This window comes from Hylobates moloch, unplaced genomic scaffold (genome assembly GCF_009828535.3).
Source record: "Hylobates moloch isolate HMO894 unplaced genomic scaffold, HMol_V3 SCAFFOLD_7, whole genome shotgun sequence".
Classification (NCBI taxonomy): Eukaryota; Metazoa; Chordata; class Mammalia; order Primates; family Hylobatidae; genus Hylobates; species Hylobates moloch.
In genome coordinates, this window is record NW_026652282.1 from 99,847,460 (window position 1) to 99,867,496 (window position 20,037).

Genomic DNA, 20,037 nt, shown 5'->3' on the forward strand with positions numbered 1-20,037 from the left:
TTATTATTTTTGTTGTTTTTGAGATAGAGTTTCGCTCTTGTTGCCCAGGCTGGAGTGCAGTGGCATGATCTCGGCTCGCCACAACCTCCACCTCTCGGGTTCAAGCGATTCTCCTGCCTCAGCCTCCCAAGTAGCTGGGATTACAGGTATGTGCCACCACACCTGGCTAATTTTTGTATTTTTAGTAGAGACGGGGTTTCACCATGTTAGTCAGGCTGGTCTTGAACTCCTGACCTCAGGTGATCCACCCGCCTCGGCCTCCCAAAGTGCTGGGATTACAGGCATGAGCTACTGTGCTCAGCCAAGAATGCTTTCTCTTAAACTTTGCTGTGCATCAAAGACCCTCTCATTTTTTCTTCATATGTCTTGCTTTAGGGAAGTTTTCTTTGGCTTTGGTTACTGCTCTGACTGACACCACTTAATTTTACTGCATTTAAAAGCAGTTTATTTGGTAGTAATGGAATTTTTTTTGGAAAAGCAGAAATTATAGTGAGTTATGTACAGTATACCCCCTATTTCAGAGTTGGTTGTGTTTATGCTTTGAAAATCTATCATAGAATATTTCTGGAAAACATACTGAAAATTCAGAGGCAACTAATGAAGTCATTAAATGTGAGTGTGTAATTAATGTATTTTCTTCCTGATGACAAATTCTGCCAGCATGTGTTAACTATATTTCATATCTGATGGTAGGTTATATTATTTTATCCAAATTTTATAAATCCATGCAGGGATGACTTAAAACAGGTTTCTTGTTTTTCCCCCTTTTTCAAGTACAGGTTCAGTGGCTTGTTTGTGGTACAGCCTGTACAGCTCACTGGGGCTTCTGTGGAAAGGGCACCATGTTCTGAATAATTCAATCAATTATGTTCAGTGGGTGCTAGGGAGTAGCATAAGAGTAGGAGATTCTAAGTTAATTAACTCTTTTATTTGTCACTATTTATAATCATTTCATTTTGGGCAAGGTCTCAAAACGTATTGTATGTTGGTAGATGAAAGATCACTATTGTCCTTGTTTTGCAGACTGGTAAAAAAAAATGATAGCTAGGGATAGGTGAACGGCAAAGAGTAGCAGAGGTTGGTGTATGTAGGCATTATAGAAGATGAAGTATGGCTTATAAATATCAGCATATTTTTAATGCTCCAGCCTGAAAAGTCCATTGCTGCTGCTGCTATTATTGTTGTTAATAGTTATTGGCCGGGCACGGTCGGGCGCAGTGGCTCACACCTGTAATCCCAGCACTTTGGGAGGCCGAGGCGGGCGGATCACGAGGTCAGGAGATTGAGACCATCCTGGCTAACGTGGTGAAACCCCGTCTCTACTAAAAATACAAAAAAAAATAGCTGGGCATGGTGGCGTGCACCTGTAGTCCCAGCTACTCTGGAGGCTGAGGCAGGAGAATGGCATGAACCTGGGAGGTGGAGCTTGCAGTGAGCAGAGATTGCACCACTGCACTCCAACCTGGGTGACAGAGCGAGACTCCGTCTCCCAAAAAAAAAAAAAAAAAATTGGTTATTGGCCAGGCACAGTGGCTCACACCTGTAATCCCAGCACTTTGGAAGGCTGAGGCGGGTGGATCACGAGATCAGGAGTTCAAGACCAGCCTGGCCAACATGGTGAAACCCCATCTCTGCTAAAAATATAAAAATTAGCCAGGCGTGGTGGCAGGCGCCTGTAATCCCAGCTACTCGGGAGGCTGAGACAGGAGAATTGCTTGAACGTGGGAGGCAGAGGTTGCAGTGAGCCGAGATCACAGCACTGTACTTCAGCCTGGGCGACAGCAAGACTCTTTCTCGGGGAAAAAAAAAGTTATCAAGTGCTAACTCTGTTCAAGGCACTTATCTATGTGCTTCGTGTCTATTGTCTTAAAAGGTGGGTACTGTTATCACTGTCTTTGAAGATGAGGAAATTGAGGCCCAGAAGTGAAGCAGAAAGACAAAAATATAAATTATTTTCCAAGTTCACACAGCATGTGGCAGAACATGGATCAGAACCCAGGGCACCTGCCTTCAAAGCCATCTCTAGACCACTGTGGCATATGGTCCCTCTTTGGGCCATACCAGTAGCTGCTTGATGCCGTTTTACCAGTAGAAAAATTAATTTTGAAGTCTTCAAAGTTAGAAGCTTTGATTTCCAGTTCTAATGAGGAATTAAGGTATTTTTTTTCCTCCTGAATTGTTTTGGTTCTCAGCAGTAGTAAAAACTTACTCAAAAGGCTGGGCTAGATGTTTAAAAGATATATGATAAACCCCTGTTTACTAGAAATAAAGGAGGTATGCTTAACGAAGGATATGAACAGACACTTCTCAAAAGAAGACATTTATGTGGCCAAGAAACATATGAAAAAAAGCTCATCATCACTGGTCATTAGAGAAATGCAAATCAAAACCACAACGAGATACCATCTCATGCTAGTTAGAATGGCGGTCATTAAAAAGTCAGGAAACAACAGATGCTGGAGAGGATGTGGAGAAATAGGAATGCTTTTACACTGTTGGTGGGAGTGTAAATTAGTTCAACCATTGTGGAAGACAGTGTGGCGATCCTCAAGGATCTAGAACCAGAAACACCATTTGACTGACCCAGCAATCCCATTACTGGGCAAATACCCAAAGGATTATAAATCATTCTACTGTAAAGACACATGCACGTGTATGTTTATTGTGGCACTATTCATAATAGCAAAGACTTGGGACCAACCCAAATGCCTGTCAATGATGACTGGATAAAGAAAATGTGGCACATATACACCATGGAATACTATGCAGCCATAAAAAAGGATGAGTTCATGTCCTTTGCAGGGACATGGATGAAGCTAGGAACCTTCATTCTCAGCAAACTAACACAAGAACAGAAAACCAAACACCACATGTTCTCACTCATAGGTGGGAGTTGAACAATGAGAATACATGGACATGGGGAAGGGAACATCACACACCAGGGCCTTTCGGTGGATTGGGGGCTAGGGGAGGGATAACATTAGGAGAAATACCTAATGTAGATGATGGGTTGATGGGTGCAGCAAACCACCATGGCACGTGTATACCTGTGTAACAAACCTGCACGTCCTGCACATGTATTCCAGAACTTAAAGTGTGTATATACATATATATATGTACATATATATATACACATATATATGTACATATATATATATGTACTATATATATATGAAGTAGGAACAATGGAGTTAATTAATGCCTATAACCACATCTTCAGAGGTATGCTGGGGGGAAATATGTTTCAGGCTATAGCTGCTTCCAGTGTGTTGGGTGCGTGTATATTGTTTTCCATTTTAGCAGCAGAATAGTTACTTAAAAATGGGAGAAGAGGAGGGGAAGGGAATAATTCAAGTTCATATGAGAAACTGTACATATATAGTCATCCCTCAGTATCCGTGGGGCATTGGTTCCAGGATCTCCCACAGATACCAAGATCTGCAAATGCTGAAGTCTCTGATATAAAATTACATAGTATTTGCAGTCATCTGTAGATTACTTATAATACCTAATGCAATGTAAATGCTATATAAATAGTTGTTATACTGTATTGTTTAGTGAATAATGACAAGAAAAATCTATTTGTGTTCAGTACAGACAAGGTTCTTTTTTCAAATATTTTTTATCCATGGTTTTTTGAAGCCACAGAAATTTATCCTTATGCTTTTTATGAACTTTATGGAAATATACTTCACCGTTGATAAAATGTACATATTTTAAATGTCTAGCTTCACGAATTTTCACGAATGTATACAGTCATGTAACCACCACCCCAACTAGATATGGAACATGTCTATTACCCCAGAAAGTTTCCTCATGTCCCTTGTCCATTCAGCCATCTTATCCCTGTCCCAGGCAACCACTGATCTGATTTTCATTGCAGATGACTTTTTACCTCTTCTGCACCTTCATATAAATGGAATCATGCAGTATGTCCTCTGATGTTTGCTTTCTAGTACTCAGTGTTCTTGAGATTCATCCATATTGTTGTGTGAATATGTAGTTCATTTTGAGCAGTATCCCATTATGTGAATATACAGCAGTTTGCTTACCCATTCACTTTTTGATAAATATCTGGGTTATTACTAGTTTGGAGCTATAGCAAATAAATCGGCCGTGAACATTTATTTATATAAATTTTTGTTAAATTGCTGCTGCACAAATTAAGAACATTCATGTACCATGTGGAAATATGCCTAGGAGTGGAATTGCAGGATTGTAGAATGATGGGTGATTAACTTAATGAGAAACCGCCAAACTGTTTCCAAAGTGGTTTTACCATTTTACATTCCGACCATTGCTAATTTTATCTTAATTTATCAACATGGAATTTTTTTTTTAAATGCTTCTGTTGCTGTTTTAGACCCATTTTCAAAGATACTCAAGGCTCTCTCGATCTGGATGGGAGATTTTCTCCTCTGTATAAACAAGACAGTAGCAAGCTTTCAAGTGAAGACATTCTCAAGTTGCTCTCAGAATATAAGAAGTAAGTGTTTGATGTTTCTGCAATAAATAAATAGATGAATCCTCAGTTTTTTAAAATGATGAATGTGAGTCATATATGGGAAAAACAGAATGCTTAAAATTGTAAGTTTGGATAGAGGGTAACCAGTGCATTCAGTAATCATAATTTTAACTCTAAAATATTATTATTTTATACCCAGGCCAGAAAAGACCAAACTTCAGATTATTCCTGGGCAGCTAAACATCACAGTAGAATGTGTTCCTGTGGATTTATCAAGTAAGAACATATTGCAAATAAACCTTAAGCATAATGTTTGAATGTCAGGTTGTTATCCTTTGAATACTTTTCTTGAGGTGTACGTGGCATATGAGTTTCCCAGGGTTGCCATAACACAAAGTACTATTACAAATTGGGTGGCTTAAGACAACAAACATTTATTCTCTCACAGTTCCAGAGGCTAGAAGTCCAAAATTAAGGTGTTTGCAGGGCCATGTTCTCTCTGAATGCTCTAGGGAAGAGCCATTCCTTGCCTCTTCCTACCTTCCAGTAGCTCCCAGCTAACCTTGGCATCGGTTGGCTTGTGGCTGCATCACTCCAACTTCTCCTCTGTCATCACATGACCTTCTTATAAGGACACCAGTCATTGGATTTAAGGCCCATCTAATCTAGTATGACCTCATCTTAACTAATTGCATCTACAAATATCCCATTTCTAAATAAAATCACATTCTGAGGTTCCGGGTGGACATGAATTTTGAGTGGGGGTGGGGATGCTTTTCAACCCAGTATGCACGATGAATAGTTACAGATTAGGAAGTGAATTGAGTTGATTTTATCAGATGTTGTTTCATATATACGAAGTTGCAAGTGTGTCCCAGTCAGGTTTTGTTGCCTTTTACCTTGGGTAACTTTTGCTTCTGTCATCAACTAAGAGATGAAAAAGGAGAAGGATTTCTTTTCTTGTCTAAGGACAAGAATCCAAGATCCCAGGAGAAAAATAGAAGACACAAAACACAATTCGCAAGAGATAAAATGAAGTAGCTAGTAAATATGTGAAAAATATTCAATCTTAGTAATAATGCCAGTAAGGCAAATTAAACAATATGCTTTTGCTCGTCCATCTAATCTATTAAAATGTTTAAAGTGAAGCTACCTAATGCTGGCTAGGTTTTGGCCAGGTGGTATCACCTATCATGAGTAGGAGTACAGTTTGGTAATAGATATCCATAGATGTTCATAAGTAGGGCATTCCAATTTTGAGAGTATATGCATTCATTCACTGAATATCGAGTAAACATTTATTGACTACCAATGAGGTGCTTTAAACGTAGGGAGTTTAAAGTCTAGAAGGAGTGACAGATAGTATACAAGCAAACAAGTTGTATTAGTCCGTTTTTCACACTGCTATAAAGATACTACCCAAGACTGGGTAATTTATAAAGGAGAGAGGTTTAATTGACTCACAGTTCTGTATGGCTGGGGAGGCCTCAGGAAACTTACAATCATGGCAGAAGGGGAAGCAGGCACGTCTTTTGTCATGGCAGGCAAGATAAATAGTGAATGAAAGAGGAACTTCCAAACACTTATAAAACCATCAGATCTCATGAGAACTCACTCACTATCACGAGAACAGCATGGGGGAAACCGCCCCATGATACAATCACCTCCCACCAGGTCTCTCCCTCAACACCTGGGGATTACAATTCATGATGAGATTTGGGTGGAGACACAAAGCCTAACCATATCACAAGGGCAGCTGTAAAAAGGGTAGCCAGGGAACACCTCTCTTAAGCTCAGGAACTGAAGAGGGAGAAAGAGCCAGCATGTGGTGATTGGGACTGAACATTATCAGACTGAGGGCATCACATATGTTGTAAAGACCATCACATATATATGTAAAGACCATCACATATATGTAAAGACCAAGCTGGGTTTGCATGAACAGAAGGGAATCCAGTATAGCTCTAGTGTAGTATGTGATGGGAACAATGGAGATAGGAGATAAAATAGGAAGCATCGGGTCATGTAAGGAATTGTATTGACTGTGGTAATGCCTTAAAAAAATTGAATTTTATTCTAAATGCAGTGAGAAGTCAATAAAGAATAGTAAACAGAGGTGTGGCATCCACTTTATATTTTAAAACATCTAAGAGTACAATGGATTATTGTTTCCTAAAGAAGTAACTTGAAATCTAGGCAGAAATGGATCCATAAAGATGTTCTTTGTAGTGTTATTTATATTGGAGGAAAATTGGAAACAATCAGAATCCAACACTGTCAGTGTGGTTAAGATAATGATGCTACACTGATACCATGAAACTTTATTGCAGCCATTAACAGCAATGTTTACAAAGAGCTCATGGAATGAGACATCAGATAAATGTCAAAAAATCAGGATAAAGTTCTATACATAGAATAAATAGGATTTTCGTATTACTATATAAAATATGCATAGAAAGAAGACTAAAAGAAAATATGCCAAAGTCTCAACGGTAGTTATCTCTGGGTGGTGGAATGAGCAACTGTCCTTGTCTACCTTTACTGTCTACCTCCAGATGCTCTGTTATAGGCATGTATCACTGTAATAATCAGAAAAGCAAATCCAACAAAAAATACAGCATCCTCAGGTCCAACTCTCCCTGGGTCTTCCTTCATCATTACTGCTCTGCAGCAAGGACCAGCAGTCTTAGTGCCCCTTAAGCATATGAATAACCTTTACTACAGTGACAATTTCAATAACATATGCTGCTAAACTTCTCTGAGGCTTAGTATTTTTTCACGGTCAGGGGTATTGAGTTTATCATTGGTAACACATCATAAGATCTGTAGGTCAGGAGTATTGAGTTTATCATTGGTAACACATCGTAAGATCAAAAGGCCTCCATTATTTCTTAGGTGAAAATTTGCACCTGTACCAAGTTAGCTTTTAAAAAGTGACTTGCCATGAACTAATTGAAAGCATAAATTTACCATTATTTCCCTGATACCAATATAAATTTGCAGTGAAAGCTAAATTGCTGCCACAGGAGGGAAAATGAAATGTATTTCTTTGCAGAGTTTAAATTTGTCAAAATTATGATGTGTTATATTTGGCAAATCACTCGACATTGTGAACGAAATAGCACTCCACGTCTGGTATGAAGGGTTCCACTAAAATCAGCATCAGACTACTCAATCTTGTCTTTTTGGGTTCTTAAAGTTGTCATGTGATTTTTTTGGTCAATTACTAAGAATTATGTTTTTTAAATCGCTCTTTGAGAATACAATTCATGTATATTTTTTATACATGCAGGAATGTGTTAATGATTATTAAACTGAATGATCTTTGCCTGTTTTTTTTCCCTGCTATAGATTGTATTACTTCTTCATATGTGCCCTTGAAGCCTTTTGAAAAGAATTGCCAAAATATTACCGTGGAGGTTGAAGAGTTTGTTCCAGAAATGACAAAATATTGTTATCCATTTACTATTTACAAAAACCATCTGTATGTATATCCCTTGCAATTAAAATACGATAGCCAGAAAACATTTGCCAAGGTAACCATGTAAACTATACATTTTTGGAGTATAAAATGTTATTTATAATCTGCTAATTGTGTGACTCATTTTGACTGATTAATCATTTTAGGCAAGGAACATTGCAGTCTGTGTGGAATTCCGGGATTCAGATGAAAGTGACGCTAGTGCCCTAAAGGTTTGTTTATCATATTGATAGGCATGTGTTTTTAGTGGAGATGGAGATTTTGGTACTCAGTAGTCTTATGCTCTAGGTTTAATTTGTATCAACATCAAAAAGAAAATGTTCTAAAGTGACAAATGTAATACTTTCTTTTCTACTCTTACGTATTAACTATAAGGCTTAGTTTAAATATTAATGCAGTAGGAGCATACATAGCTTTAAAAATACCAGGTTTTGGCTTTTGCTCTGTTTTGATTTTGCAATTGCTTCAATGCCCAATTGCAAGGTCGTTTTCTTATGACCTGATAGTTTATAATGGTACCATCAAGGGACTATAAACTCCTTTCTCCTTGAAACCTGAACAGGCTTTGAGCTGACAGAAGCACAGCATGACTGCTTTGATCTGAGATATGACTTCTACTCCGTGACTGGCCAAATGGTGCCTCCAGTCTTGGATTGTGGTCTATGAAAAGCAGAATCTCAGTCTTATCTGATACAGCAAGCCTTAAATACCTGTCACACCACAGTGCCTTTATATTTTTACTCTTTATAACTGTAACCCATCAATCAGGGACCTGAAAGAGAAGTCAGAACATCTAGCCAGCAAGAAGTGTTTATTTGGCTCCCCATTTCTCTTGCATCAGCCTAGATCAGACAGATGGATGCTGGGTCTTACACTCAAACCACCTAGGGAAATAGGCTGGAATGCCCCTGACTAAGAAATTGAATAATAGCCTCTACCTTTGAAAAGAGATTTTTTTTTTTTTTAATGTATACAGAGAAACTTAAATTAAGGATTTGCTGGCTCAAATTCTGTATGTTTTCTCTGGTTCTCTGTTCAGTGGAGATGAGAACAACTGCTCTATTTCCTCCATGCAATATCCTTTTGTAGACCCAATGACTCTTAGGTTACTTCTCAGCAGTTCTTGCAAATTGCCTTCATAATCATATTTAAGAAGAGTTGGACATTCACTCATATGGAGTTTCAATTTCATTTCTTAGCTGGCCTGGATTGCTCGCTCTAAAGTAACAGAGTGAGGCAATTAGTGTGTTGGCATGCTGACTCCATATTCATCCTTGAGCCTATTAGGCCTATAGAAGTGAAAAACTCCCACTAGAAATGAAATTGGATCTTTCCTTGGAACCATAGAAAGCCTTACATTTATTTTATTGGTATAACAGAAAGCCAGTGATATTTTAAAATGTGGCTCATAAAGTGCCACATTTAAAAATGTGAGAGAACAGCAAGCTTGTCTGTAGCTTAATACACATCCAATTTTTTAATTCCTTTAGGCCAGGAATGTGTCTTCTAGAGCTTTTTAAACACGATTCACCTTGCCCACTGCACAAAGCGTTTAACAAATGTTGCCGACTGGTTGAGGGGGAGCCTCTCATATTAAGAAATGCAAGTAGCATAAGAGAAGTAAGCTTTACAGGCCTGGTTTGAGACAAGTATTTCCCTTCCAAATGACTAGGCCTGTTCAGCTCCTTACTGTCAACTAGTTGGAGATCGTGTTTCTTTGATGGCTGGAAATTCAGAAGCGTCCATACAGCCAAGTTACATGGTGTCTGATTTGGTGTCTGGAGTGACTGTGTAAATGATTGGGAATTTACAGGCTCACGGTGACTGCCAGGTGGGCTTGGCCATGGCCCTATACTCACAGATGCCTCTAACTATATGTGGTTCCATGGCATCACATTTACAGACCTGCATTTAGAGCGATGACTCTGTTTCTTTCTTTTGCAGTGTATTTATGGAAAACCAGCAGGGTCTGTTTTTACCACAAATGCTTATGCTGTTGTCTCGCATCACAATCAAAATCCAGAGTTCTATGATGAGGTAAAAATATATTATCCTGACATTTCTGAAACGCAGTGGTTGGAATTCTTTTTCTCTTTGAATCATTTTCATCATTTTACTGGCACTTTCAATCCCTGAGTGTTTTGTTCCATGAAAACAGAAAGTATTACAACAAAACAGAGTGCTGCTGGCCTGCTTGGTGCCTTTTGATGGTAGTAGAAGATTTTCCCCCCAATTTAAGGGGCTCTTTGACTTGAGGTAACAATGCAGGAAACAAACACAGGAGTGGAGCTAGGGTTCTAGCCCTCCTAGCTTACACAGTGCTGGCTCTGTAACATCAAGACACTTCCTCCTCTAGAGTCTCCATTTCCTCAGCTTTAAAATGAGAAATTCAGAAGAGATTTTCAGAATGCCTTTCTAGCTCTTTCCCCTTATAGTTTTACACAGTAGGGTGCAGCCTCTCTGTAACTGAAATACTAGGAAAGACAGTGATACAGCTGGGCCACCAGAATCCCACCGGCTGGCCTGCATGCTTGGGTGCAAAGCAGATGAAGGGGTATGGTTGGGTCCCTGAGCCTCTGTGCTTCCTCCTGACTCAGCCTCTCAAATTGTGTCTCTGCCTTTGAAACCCTGTCTCTGCCCCTCTTTCCTTCTTCCTACTTCTCCACCTCTACATCTCTGTGTGCTTCCCAGCATGTCTCTTAGTATCTCTGTCACAGCCACTTCTGGTTTGTGTGTATCCAGCATATCCAAATCTGTAGTCTCCTTTTTATTCCTATGGAACCTGGATGGGCATCTCAGCCCAGACGTTCTGCTGTCCCTGCTTCTCAGTCCACATGTCTCCATTCTTGGCTTGGTCTGAAGCCATCCGCCCCACTGTGGTGATTTTGCCATGTCCACTTGCTGTTGTATGGAAGCCTTATATCCCAGCCTTAGGCCTTGCTCATTTCCTTCTCAATCCAATGTCCCTAGTTTCATGGGGGATGGGGAGGGGGATAGTATTGCCTTGTATTTTTGCCACCCAGGGAGGGAGTATGCCCATATTTATGTGCAGCAGAGCATTACATACCCAGATGGTCTGGATGCTGTGAATAGGCATATTCTGTAGTGAAATAGACCTAAAACAGACATTAGTTATAACATCAAAACCATGCTTTGTATGAATGATAATTGGACCAGATGTCCATCACCAAGTTGTTTAATATGTGTATCTCTGTAACCAACATCAGTCACTATAAAAAACTTGATCATGTAGTAAGTAACCCACATTATTTTTAGGATACCTAAAATGAACATGCTTTTCAATCATTCACTGTATATTGACTGAGAGAGACAGTGAGAGTATTTGCATGTGTACCTTTGTGGGTACATGTATGTGCATCAAATCATTTAAATCTGTAATTTGTCTCTTACATACTTCCAGGAGGCATTACAAACATTCAGTTGGGATCTGATTAGAAAATTATTTGTGATACTTTATTACAACCATTAATTTTTAACTAAATTTGTATGTCATGGCTGATAATTTTCATCTTTAAGAGCAAAGTTGTGTTTTTCTTCTAGAGAAATTTCTATAAACTATAATTTGTGGATACCATAAGACCATAGTTACTTTTTGCATATTTATTTGTAATGGCTTAATTTTTTCATGCAAAAGAGAGCAACAACTTAGAAAAAAAGTAGCCTTTCAGATTCAGTGTACATTTTAAATGGGTTGCATTCATTGATGCAGACCGAGTTGCATAGTATCCCTGGGCTATGATGATGTGGTTTTGACTTAGTGTTTTAGAAAATTCTGCTGCAAAATTGAATCCAGGAGAATCCATTGTATTCTCCAGCAAAAGTAATAAATCAACTCTCACAACTCAGAATATTGCTGTCAAATTGAAACTGACCAGAAAAGCATTTGGAATATATTTAAATGACACCTACTATTTGGCCACTTGGCCAGTCCTTTAGGAAGTATTTTTGAAGCAGTATGGTGAAACTGAACTAATATGTCTGACAGTTTCAGCTTGAGAAAACAAAGTTCCATGTGTAATTTTGCTTTCATTTCAGATTAAAATTGAGCTTCCCATTCACCTACATCAAAAACATCATTTGCTTTTCACTTTTTATCATGTAAGTTGTGAAATTAACACAAAGGGAACAACCAAAAAGCAAGACACAGTTGAAACTCCAGGTATGTGTTCTCTTTAAATGTCTCTCTCTACAGTTATCTGAAATGGAATTGTCCAGGATATAACCTCTTTTCACCAAGCTATAGACCACTTCTCCCCTTGACCAAAAACCACTGTATTAGTTCATTTTCATGCTGCTGATAAAGACGTACCTGAGACTGGGAAGAAAAAGAGGTTTAATTGAACCTTACACTTCCACATGGCTGAGGAGGCCTCAGAATCATAGCAAGAGGTGAAAGGCACTTCTTGGCAGCGGCAAGAGAAAAATGAGGAAGAAGCAAAAGTAGAAACCCCTGATAAACCCACCAGATCTCGTGAGACTTATTCATTATCACGAGAATAGCACGGGAAAGACCGGTCCCCAAGATTCAATTACCTCCCCCTGGGTCCCTCCTACAACACGTGGGAATTCTGGGAGATACAATTCACATTGAGATTTGGGTTGGGACACAGCCAAACCATATCAAGCACATTTCTAATTTTAAAAGTTCATTGATAAAATACATATTATATGTTCATTTTAGTATCATTTCTACCAAATATCATTGTCCATATGCTTGCCAATGTGCTTAGACTACTATAAGCAACATAAAGTAATATTGCTATTCTCAAAAAGAAACACATATTGTGATACAGTATTCTGTTATTTCTTTTATGTAGAATTGCCCAGCAACCAGAATTTTCCAGTTCTGCTCACTGAGGAAGAGGGAAGTGAGCCCCGAGCCAGGGACATCTGTGAGCCAGAGGGAGGTTGGGGGCTGACTAGTTCTAATGAGATTAGATTTAACAAACTTGAATAAGCTTCAGCAGTGAAGCTCTCATCATGGGCCCATTCAGCAAGGCTTTAGGTAAACCAATGGGTAGCACCCTTAGCAGAAATAGAAGGCCTTGTGAACATAGCTTGTATCACAAGCACTTTATGAACATCAGCATGTCCTAAGATTCAGATCCCGGCTAGTCTGTATTATTCATTCATTCATTCATTCATTCATTCATTCAGCAAATATTTCTGCATACAGGTTGAGCATCCCAAATCCCCAAGTCCAGAATGCTCCAAAATTGGAAACTTTTTGAGCACTGACAAGATCTTCAAAGGAAATGCTTATTGGGACATTTCATATTTTGGATTTTTGGATTTGAGATATCAACTGGTATTATGCAAATATTCTGAAAAACCCTGAAAAAATCAGAAATTTGAAACACTTCTGTTCCTAAAAATTTCAGATAAGGGATACTCAAACTGTATTATGTACAAAATATTGTAGTAGGCACTTTGGAGAATACAGTGGAGAATCAAACACAGATCTCATCTTCAGTGAGGATATGATCTAGTAAGGGAAATGAGTCCTGCATAAACAATTATAATACAAGATAGAAAGTGGTGTTTAAGAAAGTAGTGCTGCGTGAACTCAGAAGAGCGAGTTATTCAGCTGGTGGAGAGACGAGTGGCTGAGAATCAGAGAAGGCTTCTAGGAGATGGTGTTTGAGTGAGGCCTTAAAGGGTTGGGTGGGGTTTGATAATGCAACGGTGGCAGGAATGTAGGGGATTATGGGGTGAAGGAACAGCTTGTACAGAGGCAGAGTATCAAGAGGCATGGACAGGAAACCACAAGTAGTTCACTAAGCCTGGAGCACAGGGTGCTAGGAGGGGGATCATAGGATGTCAGGTTGAACAGGAGGCGTCAGATTTTGGAAAGCCTTGAATACCAGACTATAGATTTTATTTTATTCTATCACCACAGTGGCACTATTGGAGGGTTTTAAACATTAGAGCAGTTTTTCAGGAAAACCAACCAGGCAGCAGTATAATGGGCAAGGCAAGTAGTAGCAGGAAGAGGAAACGAGGAACACCAGTTAGAGGGTTATTTCAAAGGTCCAGGAAAGGAAGAGGCCACACTATGGCAGTAGCAGGGGGGCAGAGAGAAAGGGAAGTGCAGAAGAAGAACATATTGGACCTGGCAAGTGATTGGCTATTAGAGAGATGATTTAGTTAGCAATGAAGTTTCAAAACCAGGTGATTGGAAAGAAGGTATTGCCAATAGCAAAACTGTGCGTAGGGATGGCAGGTTTGGGACAACATCAGTTGAGTTTTAGGTGCTAGTGAGACATTGGAGTGATACCCAGCAGGCAGCAGGACTGAATATGAGGGAGTTCCCTTTGCGGGTAGTGTGGATATGTTCTTTATCCCCATAGAAATTGCAGTTAGTTCAGGGTAGGGGCTTTGAGGATTGAGAAGAAAACTAGCAGAACGACGAGAACCCATGACCGTGTGTACATCCTGAAAGCTAAATTACTGATTCGTTATCCAAATCCTAGACAGAAGTGGACAAGATGCTCGGTGGAGCATGAAACGGTTATTCCGTGTGCCACTCATCACTTTGAACTGTGCATTCTTTAAGTGGCTTCCCACCTTTGAGCCAGATGGTGTGCTTGACATTGTACCTTTACAGCTTCCAAGTGCTCTCTGTGAGTTTTGAATAGGGGACATGCTTGGTCGTGCTCTGATTCATTTACAGTACAAAAATGTTGCCTAAGCAATCCCACAGAGACAGAAAAGTAGACTATCGGTTGCCAGGGGCTGGGAGAAGAGGGAAATGGGGAGTGACTTCTAAGGGCTATGGGATTTATTTTGGGGGTGATGAAAAGTTCTGGAATATAGTGGTGGTCATGGAGATACAACTTTGCAAATATACTAAAAACCACTATATGTACACTTTAAATAGATGAATTGTATGGTATATCTGAATGAGGTCTCAATAAAAAATTCTATTTAAAAATGTTGCTTAAGAACAAGAAATAGATTTTCCTATTTTCTGGGCTGGAAATCTTTTCTCATTTGTCAAATTTTTAGTTTAACTACTTTGACAGAGTCATTTCTAATGGTTCTTCTGCTCATGTTACTTTCCTCTACATTTTATATAAAAGAAAAGGTCTGGGTAAACCATTTCTGTAGTTGAACTAGTAAAGATGCCCGTCAGGCACATTTCGGAGTCTGAGAAAGCCATTTAGTCTACTTAGAGAAGCAATGTTTTAGTCTCCTTTTAAGAATTAAAGCATTTGCCAAATTAAACACATAAATGAAAACATTCTAACCAGATTTGTGTTGACTTCTGTGTTCACAGTATCACACACACACACACACACGCACACACACACAGAGTCACACAAAGAATTTTAAAGAATCAGAAAGCAGTGGCTTTAAAAAATGTTCTCCAGCCAATACCCTCTCATATGCCAAAACTCAGTCCAGAGCAAGCATTTTTACAGCTGAGTTATAAACACTTGAATCGCAGAGTAATTTCTATAATGGAAATACTGACACCACTCAACTTGAGCAACACAGATGGCTAGAACATGATGAGTTTTCTAATTGAAAGCCAAAAGGCTCTTTTGGGGAGAACTGTTAAGAAATGTAGAGATTGGGGAAAATCTCTTGATGGATTCAAGTCATAAACACTATTTCCTGCCTGCATTCTCCTACCTACACCTACATCTCTTCCTTCTGTAATCAGGACAACTCTGCCTAACTAAATGACTTATGCCTACCGCCTTGTATAAATACGGAGTGTAGCCGTGACTTTGTGACCTTAATTTTCCATAGTTCCTTACCCTAGGGTTGTCATAAGAAATTTTGGAACATGTGACTGTTATCTGAAAAGTCTCAGCCGTGAGACTCTGCACTCTTAGTCTAAGAATGGATGAGAACTATCTGGGCCTTTTAAAAATAAATCTACCAAAACTATTTCCCAAAGCATAAAGATAATGGTATTGATGCGCTTTTAAAGTTTTAAAATGTTTTCATATAATCTCACTCTGGTTTCTCAATAATTCTTGTAGATGGAAAGGCCATGTTGCTGTTCCCATTTTTATGGTCAAAGAAATAGAGTACATAACTTGTTAGTGGCCAGGCTGGGATTCAGAGTCGATCCAAGCCCATTGTTCCTTCCCCAGTACTCAGTTGCCCAGCACCTGAACTCCCACATACAGATCCCTGGAGACATCACCACCCTGCCCTGCCCCCTAGCAGTCAGCCATTTGTGTAGCTGATTGCATTTGATATTTCATTTCTCACGGTTTGTTATTATCTTGGCAGTTGGGTTTGCCTGGGTACCTTTGCTGAAAGATGGTAGAATCATCACATTTGAGCAGCAGCTGCCAGTTTCCGCCAATCTTCCCCCAGGCTACTTGAATCTGAATGATGCAGAATCAAGAAGGGTAGGAAAATACTGCATTTGTTGAAGTAATCATGATTAAATGTGCAAAAAATAGAATTCTGTTGGTCTCGATTGTTTAGTACAATGTTACTCAAAGTGGGATCTGAGGGCTGGTGCGGGTCCACAACAAAGGTAAACATGTAATATGCATGTTTAGAATTTATAGCAGTTTGACAAAGTAATTTTATGTCTGTTGATTTTAATAATTTTTTTAGTGGGGCTCAGATTTTGTGCATAATTTTAAAAAATTATTTAAGTAATTCATTTTATCATAATTTGTAAAAATAGTCTGCAAAGGATTGGAAATGTAAAATGATTTATAATACATTTATTCTAAAGGCAGGCTATTTTCTCCAGTAATCTCTTGGTATGAAATTAATACATTCATTTCTGAAAAAAATGTTTAAATGCATAGAGGTATTATATGTTGTTCATCTATCCATTATTATGTTATAGAAACTCAATTTTCTGTTCACAGCAATGTAACGTGGATATTAAATGGGTAGATGGTGCAAAGCCTTTGTTGAAGATTAAAAGCCACTTAGAATCTACCATTTACACTCAAGTAAGTTGCATTGTTTGAATTTTGTCAATTTTTATACTTGAGTTTGTTTGATTAAAATAGACTACATTTGATTCCTACAGCCTTAGAGAATATGTGACCTGCAAGATTTTCTCATTAGTAATAACATCTGGCCAGGTGCAGTGGCTCATGCCTATAATCTCAGTACTTTGGGAGGCTAAGGCAGGAGGATTGCTTGAGCTCAGGAGTTCAAAGCTGCGGTGAACTATGATTGCGCCACTGCACTCTTGCCTGGAAGACAGAGTAAGACCCTGTCTCTTAAAAAAAAAAAAAAAAAAGTCATTCTATCTCAAATATTACAGTTCCTCTCAAATTACACGATCTTTTTATTCTCATTAACTGATTTGAGCCTCACAGAACTCTGAAAGGAATGTGGAAGCCATCATCTCCATTTTATAGGTGAGGAAACTGAGGCTCAGGCAGGTTAGGTGACTTACCCAAGGTCACAGAGTAGTAATCAGGGGAATCAGGTCAAAACACACATTTCATTATTCTAGTTCCTGATGTAGTCCATGCTGTCTACAAAATCAGTGTATATGAATTCCACATAGAACAGTTGGACTCCCTTGCCAGTGAAGTGCCATGGTAAATTTGGGTACTGAATGCCTGAGACTATTGTTCTGGTAACTTCCTGCTGCTATCTTTTCTTTATCAGTTCACATCTTTATTATTTATTTATCTGTATCTTTTTCAGTTCATACCTTTATTCCTGCTTATTTCATTAAATTGGAGAAGCAGCCCAACTTCATAGAACACACTAGTCAAAGTCGGAATCAAATGAATGTTTAGCTAGTTGGGCATAAATGGTGGCCTACCCCGTGTGCTTATATACATGCCAGATTTACCTGGTTTTGCTGCTTTGTATAGTGGTCAAGAGCTGCTGAGCCTGGGCATTAGAATACCGGATAAATAGGTCTGCAAGATACAGGAGGAGGGAGAGGTAGAGAGCTTGCATTTGAGGATAATGAATCAAATTTCATATGGCTGTTTCCATCTGTCTTCCAGGATCTGCATGTGCACAAATTCTTCCATCATTGCCAGCTGATTCAGTCGGGCTCGAAAGAAGTTCCAGGGGAGCTTATTAAATATTTAAAGGTAAATGAACAGCAGTTTTCTGCGAAAGGTTTGTTTTTCATGTCTTTCTGTTGCCACATTTTGGTGTGGAAAAAAAAAGCAAACAGTTTAAAATATTTTTGGCTGTATTTCCTCAAGAGAATACTTTCTATGATGTATTTTTCCATCATGTGGCTATTTAGAAGCAGACAGCAGAGTGGCGACATTAGGAAGAAAATGTAATAGCCACAATGCAGCATCGTATTTTTGAAACTCTCATGAAAATGTTTATTTCAGGTCCATAAATTGATTTTTCAGGGCCTTTCTCTTCCTGCTGACCGCCCAATAAAGGTGGAGGATGCTGTGGGGGAAAGGGTCAGGAGGAATGGAATCACTTTGACCTGGAATGAAATGTGAAATGGTTCTTGTGTCCATGGGTGATAGACTAACAAAGGGGCTAGCTAATGAAAGACACATATTTTATGCATGTTGGCATATTGTATCTTACCACATGTATAGAGGACCTAACACTTGGTTTTTTCCCTGTGTGCTAGGACTACAGTGCATATCATAATTTGCCTGACAGTGGCTCTCTTCTTTTAATTGTTCCTTTAGTAAGATAGCTATAGCAAGTCTGAGGAAATATTATTTTAAATGAAACATCTTTAGGATTTACCTTTGGACATATGCTATTACTTAATGATATACTCAGGAAACAAAAATGTTCATTTCTTTCAGAGAGGTAGTATGAGATGAGATCAAATATATAGGTTCTGGAATCATAAACTGAGCTTGTATCCCACATGTCACTTACTAGCTCTGTAACTGACCATGACCAAGTTACTTCTCTGAGCCTTTGTTTCTTCATCTGTCATGTGAGGATAACAGTAGTGCCCATCTTGTAGGGTGGTTGTGAGACTTAAATGAGATAATGGAGCTGGGCATGGTGCCTCACGCCTGTAATCCCAGCACTTTGGGAGGCCGAGGCAGGGAGATTGCTCGAGCTCAGGAGTTCAAGACCGGCCTGACCATCATGGCGAAACCCCTTCTCTACAAAGAATACAAAAATCAGCCAGATGTGGTGGCGCACGCCTGTAATCCCAGCTACTCAGGAGGCTGAGGCAGGAGAATCGCTTGAAACTGGGAGGCGGAGGTTGCAGTGAGCTGAGATTGTGCCAGCCTGGGTGACAGAGCGAGATTCTGGTTTGTTTTCTTTTCTTTTTTTTTTTTTTAAAAAAAAAAAGAAAAAAGAAAAAGATTAGGGCATCTGCAGGATAGTAATCGTTCATGCCACACTTATTTCTTTAGTGCTTCCTATGGGCCAGGCATCATTCTAAGCATTGGAAATTTAAGTGGAGAAAACAAATAATATCCCTATTGTCAAAGAGCTTACTTGTTGAGACAGACAATAAACACATAAGTGAATAAATATATACGTCATCTCATGTGGTAATAACTGTTATAAAGAAAACCAGCACAATGAAGGGGAGCAGGGATTTACAAGGGGTCCCTGTTTTAAAGTGGCCAGAGAAAATCTCTCTAGTAAAGGCACATTTGAACAGAGACCTAAAGGAAATGAGAGTGCCAGCCACGTGGATTTCTCAGGGAGAGCTGGGAACAGCAAGTACGAAGGCCCCGAGGGGCTTGGCTTGGTGTGTTTGGGGAACAGCAAGAATCCCAGTGTGGCTGGGGACACAGAGTGATAGGACATTACCTCAGGGAGGTTGCTGGGAGCTTGTCGAGTAAGGCTTCATAAACCATGGCGAGGAGTTTGAATTTACTCCGAGTGAGATAGGAAGCCTTATGGAGCTTTGGACAGAAGTGTGACATGATGTGACTTTGGTTTTTAGAGTGTCATTCTGCTTACCGTATAGAAAACACACTGTTGGAAGAGTAGAAGGGAGACAGTCAATAAGTGGTGGCTATATGGCTATATGTTCTTAACTATCATTAAGAAGTATAATAGGCCAGGTGCAATGGCTCATGCCTGTAATCCCAGCACCTTGGGAGGCCCAGGCAGGCAGATTGCTTGAGCCCAGGAGTTCGAGACCAGCCTGATCAAC

At 39.3% G+C, this 20,037-nt stretch overlaps 1 protein-coding gene across 1 annotated transcript in view; it reads left to right on the plus strand.

The window, feature by feature from the left end:
• DOCK11 (dedicator of cytokinesis 11) overlaps positions 1–20,037 on the plus strand; it is a 214,575-nt gene that overhangs the window by 94,170 nt on the left and 100,368 nt on the right. The window contains exons 13-21 of the mRNA XM_032756251.2: positions 4,364–4,486; positions 4,665–4,741; positions 7,817–8,001; positions 8,093–8,158; positions 9,891–9,983; positions 12,003–12,126; positions 16,218–16,339; positions 16,817–16,903; positions 17,927–18,016. Of these exons, the coding sequence (XP_032612142.1) occupies positions 4,364–4,486; positions 4,665–4,741; positions 7,817–8,001; positions 8,093–8,158; positions 9,891–9,983; positions 12,003–12,126; positions 16,218–16,339; positions 16,817–16,903; positions 17,927–18,016 (967 nt within the window). The remainder of the gene's footprint in view (positions 1–4,363; positions 4,487–4,664; positions 4,742–7,816; positions 8,002–8,092; positions 8,159–9,890; positions 9,984–12,002; positions 12,127–16,217; positions 16,340–16,816; positions 16,904–17,926; positions 18,017–20,037) is intronic.